The sequence below is a fragment of the Carcharodon carcharias genome (genome assembly GCF_017639515.1).
Source record: "Carcharodon carcharias isolate sCarCar2 chromosome 27 unlocalized genomic scaffold, sCarCar2.pri SUPER_27_unloc_1, whole genome shotgun sequence".
NCBI classification, from domain to species: Eukaryota; Metazoa; Chordata; class Chondrichthyes; order Lamniformes; family Lamnidae; genus Carcharodon; species Carcharodon carcharias.
In genome coordinates this window covers 1197278-1205382 of record NW_024470624.1, presented here as the reverse complement: position 1 = coordinate 1205382, position 8105 = coordinate 1197278, and the positions used below count along the sequence as shown (strand labels likewise).

At 44.0% G+C, this 8105-nt stretch overlaps 1 protein-coding gene across 1 annotated transcript; it reads left to right on the top strand.

The window, feature by feature from the left end:
* The first annotated feature begins 1266 nt into the window (after window positions 1-1266).
* LOC121273588 (zinc finger protein 239-like) lies at window positions 1267-7642 on the top strand. The gene is made up of 3 exons (XM_041180744.1): window positions 1267-1524; window positions 5386-5499; window positions 6521-7642. The coding sequence occupies exon 3, from the start codon at window positions 6884-6886 to the stop codon at window positions 7640-7642; it is 759 nt and encodes a 252-aa protein (XP_041036678.1). The 5' UTR covers window positions 1267-1524; window positions 5386-5499; window positions 6521-6883.
* The last annotated feature ends 463 nt before the right edge of the window (window positions 7643-8105 follow it).

Genomic DNA, 8105 nt, shown 5'->3' with positions numbered 1-8105 from the left:
ATTCAAAGACCGAGGATATTCATATTATGATGAATTGAGTCATTCTGGCAGTACTTGGCATGATGTTTGGATTTCAAATATCTGTCTGCAAATGCTCCCCTTCTAATATCCTGTAAAAGGAGTTGACAAAAGTCATCACTGTCAGTACAGCATAGTAATTCAGAACAGACAAGTCTTGTTTCTATGGAACATCCTTTCCTCTCTCGTTCCCTAAAAGCTGTAAATCTCCGTCTCCCACAAACTCTCACTCCATTCTCACTCTGCTGTACCTCATGTCCATCCTCCTAATTCTCCTGATGGTGCTCACGTCTGCTTGTCCAAAGATTTGAGAATCTTTCTAAAACTGTATTTACTGACAGTGGTGGAAGTGGAGACAATCTTATTTCAAAATTAAATTGGATGGACACTTGAAGGAAATAAACTTATAGAGGAACGGGGATATAGAGGGGGAATGGGACTGACTGGATTGCTCCACAGAGAGTTAGCATGGACTTGAGTTACTGAATGGACTCCTTCTGTGCTCTAATGACTATGACTGGAAATATATAACGTAGATACAATACTATATTACAGCACTAGAAATAATATGCCAACTTTATTACAGAACCATAAATAATATATCTAATATGTACCAGAAAACAACACTAGAAATATCTCTGTTCTATATTAATTTATTGTCCCCTTAAATGTCAGCCATCTCCTGGGAAAACCAGCCCTTTAATTGTGAACATTGGGAAAGAGACCATCCTTTTAGCCAGACAAAGAAATGTGTCAAGCTGAGGGAGCAAAGGATGTCAATGTCTTTAAGAGAGAGAGAGAGAGACCTGGGCCAACCTTTCCAGAGTTTGCACCCTCCCTGGATTCACTTCCTTTCCCTTCAGTTCTTGCAAGTCAACAATTTCCCCCCGACTGAGAAAATAAATGGAAAGCGGGAGAAAAGAAAGTGTTTTACTCACAGATGTTGGACACAGGAGGAAGTTTTAGTCTGTGTGAATTACTATGCTGTACTGACAGTGATGACTTTTGTCAACTCCTTTTACAGGATATTAGAAGGGGAGCATTTGCAGACAGAAATTTGAAATCCAAACATCATGCCAAGTACTGCCAGAATGACTCAATTCATCATAATATTCATCATTCACACAAAGCCCATGCTCTGATTGGCTGGAGGACGAGAGTCCTTCCGGTCCTCCAATTCTTCCCATTGGCCAACCGCTCAGCATGCAGGGAAGGGGCGGGCTCTTCCCCGCACATGCGCAGCGTCTCCTCTCCCGAGTTCTCCGAGTGGCTTCTCACTCTGGCCGGAGCCGTCAGCCGGTTGCCTGGAAACCTTGGCTCGAGGAGTGGGAGGGGTAACAATGGGTGGGGGCGGGGCTCCCGTGTCCGCGCGCCTGGCCCGAGGACGTCACCGCGGAGCAGAGTGATTCCTATTGGCTGATTCAGGCAGGGTTCCATTGTGGACGTCACAAAGCGGAAGTGGGACAATGAGCTTCAGACTAAAACTTCCTCCTGTGTCCAACATTTGTGAGTAAAACACTTTCTTGTCTCCCCTTTTCATTTCATTTCTCATTCTCGGGGAATATTGTTGACTTGCAGGAACTTAAGGGAAAGGAAATAAATCCATTAGTGTATGTTGTAAACATATTTAGTCCTGTCATATAGATATATATGGTTTGCAGACTGCATTTTCTGGTGTATTGTGTCCAGGACAGGAGGCAGAGAGCCTGGATCTGTCGATGAGCATGAATGAGTGAACGTTTCCTTTTTTTTCAGCCTGCATGATGACTTCAGGTCCCTGTGTTCTGGATAGGAAGCGGTAGAGCATGGATCTGTCGATCAGCATGAACGACACCTTCAGGAGAATTGGGAGGGTGCATATAAATCCAGCAGATTGCGAATGGAGGGAGAGTGTGTGGGACCAAGATTTACAGATTTTGGGGAATGAGAGAGGAAAGATTCATTCCAGGAAACTAGAATTGTCTGTTCTGAATTTCTACCATGCATTGACAGTGATGACTTTTGTAAATAACTGTTGCAGGATATTGGAAGCAGATGATTTACGAACAGATACCAGACTATGTGACAGATTCAGTTGATTCAGCGGGACCTGAATATCAACAGCCTTGAATCTAGGAGAAAATTTTGTCAGTTTTGTTTGCTTCAGAAGATTTTAAACATCCTTGTGACAGAAATAACATCAAGACGCACACACCCGAGTGAGAGTGTTCCCATTCACTTACTGTGGAAACAGTTTTAACCAGTTACAGACTGAAAAATATCGCACTGTTCACAATGCGGAGAGACCGTACATGTGTTCTATTTGTGGGTGCGGCTTCAACTGATCGTCGAAATAGAGAAACACAAGCCAAAGTTCTTTCCACAGTCAGAGCACAGGAACACTTTCACTTGAGTATGTGTGTCTCGGTGCTTTTCCAGTGATGTTAAAGCCTTTTAAGCAAACAGAACAGACAAACATTTCTCCTTCCATATTCAAAGGCATATGATATTCAGGTCCTAATAAATCAAGCGGCTCTGTCAGATCTTGATATGATGTTTGGTTTGAGATTTCTGTTGCAAATCCTCCCCTTCTAATAATCTGTAAAAGGAGTTTACAAAAGTCTTCATGTCAGTACAGGATAGAAATTCAGAACAGACAATTCTAGTTTCTGTGGATCATTCTTTCCTCTCTTACCCCAACAGTCACTCCAGACACTCTTCCACCATTCTCAGTCTACTGGACCTAACATTCATGCTCCCAGTTCTCCTGAAGGTGCTGATTCATGCTGATGTACAGGTCCATACATACAAATGCACAAATATATGAATTAGGTGCAGGATTTGGCCACTCACCCCCTCGAGATTGCTCCACATTCAATAAGATCATGACTGATCTGAGTGTAACCTCAACCTCACATTACTGCCCAATCCCAAAAACCTTTCACACCCTTGTTAATCAAGAATCTATCTACCTATGCCTTAAAAATATTCAAAGACTCTGCTTCCACTGCCTTTTGATGAAGAGAGTTCCAAAGACTCACAACCCTCTGAAAGAAAAAATTTCTCCTCAGCTCCGTCCGAAATGAGCGACCCCTTATTCTTAAAGAGTGACCCCTAGTTCAAGATCCTCCCACAAGAGGAAACATCGTCTCCAACATCCACCCTGCCAGGACCCCTCAGAATTTTAAAGGTTTCAATTACATCGCCTCTTACTCTTCTAAATTCCAGTGGAAACAAGCCTAACTTGTCCAGCCTTTCCTCATAAGACAACCTGCCCATTCCTGGCATTAGTCAAGTGAAGTTTCTCTGAATTGCTTCTAACGCATTTACATCTTTCTTGAAATAAGGAGACCAGCACTGTACACAGTACTCCAGATGTGGTCTCATAAGTGCCCTGTGCAACTGAAGCTTAGGCTCCTTACTTTTGTAATCAATTCCCCTCACAATAAATGATAACATTCTATTAGTTTTTCTAATTTCTTGCCATGCCTGCATATTAACTTTTGTGGTTCATGCACTGGAACACCCAGAGCCCTCTAAATTTCAGAGCTCTGCAATTTCTCACCTTTTTTATTCTTCCTGCCAAAATGAACAATTTCACATTTGCCCACATTATACTCCATTTACCAGATCTGTGCCCACTCACTTAACCTATACATGTCACTTTGTAGCCTCCTTACGTCGTCTCAACATTTTACTTTCCTACCTATTTTTTTGTTGTCAGCAAATTTAGCCACCATTCCTTTGGTTCCTTTATCCAATTTATTTATATAAACTGTAAAAAGTTGAGGCCCCTGCACTGATCCCTGTGGCACACCACTCGTCACATCCTGCCAACAAGAAAAAAACCCATTTATGCTAACTTTCTCCTTTCTGTTAGCTAACCAATCTTCAATCTATGCCAATATGTTACCTCCTACACCATGAGCTTTTATTTTCTGCAATAACCCTTGCTGTGGCACTTTATCAAATGCCATCTGGAAATCTAAGTATAGTACATCCACCTTTATCCACAGTACATGTGACTCCTTCAAAAGACTGTAATAAATTAGTTGAACATGTTTTCAATTTTACAAAACCATGTCAATTTTGCCTGATTGCCTTGAATTTTTCCAAATGCCCTGCTATAACGTCTTTAATAATAGCTTCTAACATTTCCCTATGACAGATATATGGTCACTGCTTCATGTCATGGACACAGAGACCTGAAAATCTTTATGCAGGCTGCTAGCCATATATATGTGTATATACTGGACCACAAATGTGTGTAATATACACTATATCACTTGATCAGAGATACAGAGCATGGAAGAACATAATTATCGTAAGACATGTTTCTCCTCCTTCAAATTATAAACATCTGCCACCCCCCTCCCCCATGCAAGCCTTCCTCCCTATTGAATTTAACACTAATTAATCTTACTATCCCACTCCTGCTTTTTCCCCAATTCTCCTCTGAAGGTGCTGACTCTCGGGTTCAGTTTCAGACTCACCTATTGCCCTCGCCAATATGTCAGCCGGGTGTCTAAAGTTTTACACCTGAAGTTAACAAACTGTGTTGCTAAGAGGATGTCAAAATCAAATCCAGTGATTACCCCCATGTACTTTATGACAGGGCGGGGTCACTACACCCCCCCCACCCCCACTTTCGACCCGAGTCCCAGGAGTTTGGGGACTGGGCCCCGGATGAGTAATGGCGGCAGAAGCTCCCACAATCCCCCGCACTGGAGAGGCCGCTCTATCCGCCGCGCTGGCGGGCGGCCCATGATTGCGCATGTCCGAGGGAGAGGAGAAGCTGCGCATGTGCAGAGAGCGGATTTTTGCCCATTGACCAACCCCTCCCCGTCACGAGGGTCAAAGTGTCTCCGGTGCCCACGACGGCTTCCGCTGCTCCATTGGCCTCATGCTGGAGATTGACCAATGCGAAGAATTGGAGGACCGGAAGGACTTTGGTCCTCCAGCCAATCAGTGCGCGGGCTTTGTGTGAATAACGTTTGAGCTTCACACAGACTAAAACTTCCTCCTGTGTCCAACATCTGTGAGTAAAACACTTTCTTTTCTCCCCCTTTCCATTTCTTTTCTCATTCTGGGGGGAAATTGTTGACTTGCAGGAACTGAAGGGAAAGGAAGTGAATCCAGGGAGGGTGCAGACTCTGGAAAGGTTGGCCCAGGTCTCTCTCTCTCTTAAAGACATTGACATCCTTTCCTTCCTCAGTTTGACACATTTATTTGTCTGGCTAAAAGGATGGTCTCTTTCCTCATGTTCAAAATTAAAGGGGTGGTTTCCTCAGGAGATGGCTGACATTTAAGGGGACAATTTCAGGGTAATTAACTGTCCTGTATTTTAAGGGATTGCTCCTTATTTTGCCTTTTGTCCCATATTTCTAGGACAGCCGGTGGGAAACTGACCCCGGGAGTCTCCAGAGAGAGTTTAAGTGAGATGGCAAGTAAATGAGTTGGCCAGCAGAGAGATGATGATATTCTGACCGAACAAAATAAGTTGTAAGTTTTGGTTAACTTTAACCCCCACCCCTCCCACTATTATTATCTCAAAATCCCTTCTCATATTGAAATCTGCAACCCCTCCCAAACTGCTCTCTTGGTCACCAGCACCACACCCCCCAGCCATGCCTCCAGCCCCATGGCTGACGTGTTCCTTATTTTATTTTATAAGAGTTCTGCCCCCTGGACAATACAATAATAGGACATAGATATGTCTAATGCTGTGATGGGAAACATTTTAGATATATTAATTCTGATTCTGTAAAAGAGTTTATTTATTATCGTTCCTATCCTAGTTCCTACAGTACTTGTAGCTACATTATGAATATCCAGTCATAGAGTCATTACAGCACAGGAGTCCATTCTGCAACTTGAGCCCATGCCGACTCTCTGTAGAGCAATTCACTCAGTCCCATTCCCCCTCTATATCCCTGTTCCCCTGCAAGATTATTTCCTTCGTCTGTTCATCCAATTTCGTTTTGAAATTATTGACTGTCTCTGCTCCCACCACCCTCGTAGACAGTGAGATCCAGGTCATCAGCACTCACTGGCGAAATAAAGTTCTCCCTAACAGACCCATCTGTCCCTAATCATATAATGGAGTCCTGTATGTTAAGCTCCGATGGCTGCTTGATAATAAACACAGAAACCAGGACTTTGTTTCTTCAAGCAGAGTTTTATCTCAGCACACGCACAATTCTACACACACATTGTCTCACCTGTACCCCCTTTAGAAACACCCAGTGAGGTACTTGTCAATTAAGATACAATTACCAACTGAAACACTCCTTGACAGTTCACTGTTTCCGACCCTAACACTGTATATTACGCACATTTTTAGTGCAGACCTGCTAGGTGTATGTTAGAGACAGCAGGGTGAGAATGGAGGGAGAGTGTGTGACACAGATTTACAGTTTTTGGGGAATGAGAGAGGAAAGAATGTTCCTTAGAAACTAAAATTGTCTGTTCTGAATTTCTATCTTGTACTGAGAGTGATGACTTTTGTAAATTCCTTATACAGGATATTAGATGGGGAGGATTTGCAAACAGAAATCTTAAAATAAACTTTACATCAATATCTGACAGAGTCACTCAGTTCATCGTGACCTGAATATCATTGGCCTTGGAATCTAGAAGGAGAAATGTTTGTCTGTTCTGCCTGCTTCAAGAAATTTTAAACAACATTTTGACCAGAAAAGCACTGAGACCCACACACACGAGTGAGAGTGTTCTAGTGCACTGACTGTGGAAAGAGCTTTCACCAGTTGCACAGACTGAAAAAACATTACACCATTTACATTGAGGGGAGACATTATACATGTTCTGTGTGAGGACGAGTTTCAACTGATCATTGGAACTGGAGAGACACAAGGACACATGCACCATGGAGAAACCGTGGAAATGTGGGGACTGTGGGAAGGGATTCAAATCCCCATCTGAGCTGGAGATTCATCGACACAGTCACACCGGGGAGAGGCCGTTCACCTGCCCTGCGTGTAGGAAGAGATTCACTCATTCATCTACGTTACTGTGGCACCAGCAAGTTCACACCGGGGAGAGGCCGTTCACTTGCTACGAGTGTGGGAAGGGTTTCACTCATTCATCCTCTCTGCTGACACACCAGCGAATTCACACTGGGGAGAGGCCATTCATCTGTCTCGATTGTGGAAAGGGATTCAGTAATTCAACCCACCTACTGACACATCAGCGAGTTCACACTGGGGAGAGGCCATTCATCTGCTGTGTGTGTGGCAAGGCATTCACTGAATCATCCAACCTGCTGAGGCATCAGCGAGTTCACACAGGGGAGAGACCATTCACCTGCTCTGAGTGTGGGAAAGGATTTAGTAATTCATCCGACCTTAAAAAACACAAGGCGGTTCACACAGGGGAGAGACCCTTCACCTGCTCCGAGTGTGGGAAGGGATTTACTGTTTCATCCACCCTGCTGACACATCAGCGCGTTCACACCGGGGAGAGGCCGTTCACCTGCTCCGAGTGTGGGAAGGGATTCACTCAGTTATCCCACCTGCAGGCACACCAGCGAGTTCACACTGGAGAGAGGCCGTTCACCTGCTCTGAGTGTGGGAAGGGATTCACTCATTTATCTAGCCGGCTAAGACATCAGCGAGTTCACAAGTGATTCCAGGAGTTGGATTCTGCTGTTAATCCAGGACTGAACCATGTTCATTCTGACACTTGGTGAAGTGGGAGGGTCGGAGGGTTTCTTTCTGCTGGACTGGCCGGTCTCACGACTTTGCTTCCAGTGGCTGATGCTCTTTGAGCCTGGGAGTGCACATTTCCACTGAAATGATCCACAAAAGCTGATGATGGGCATTTATTTTATCCTGGATAGTAAATAGTGTTTTTTGCTACCATTACAGGTAGATCTAAAATAAATACAGAACGTGCTGGAAAAACTCAGCAGGTCTGGCAACATCTTTGGAGAGAGAAACAGAGTAAACGTTTCGAGTCCAATATGACTCCTCCAGAATTTCAGAGGGGGTTTGAAGCTGTTGAGAAAGGGGGGAGGGCCCAGTAGAACAAAAGGGAAAGTCAGCGATTGGTTAGAGGGCGGGTGAGATTAAATAACAAAAATATCATGG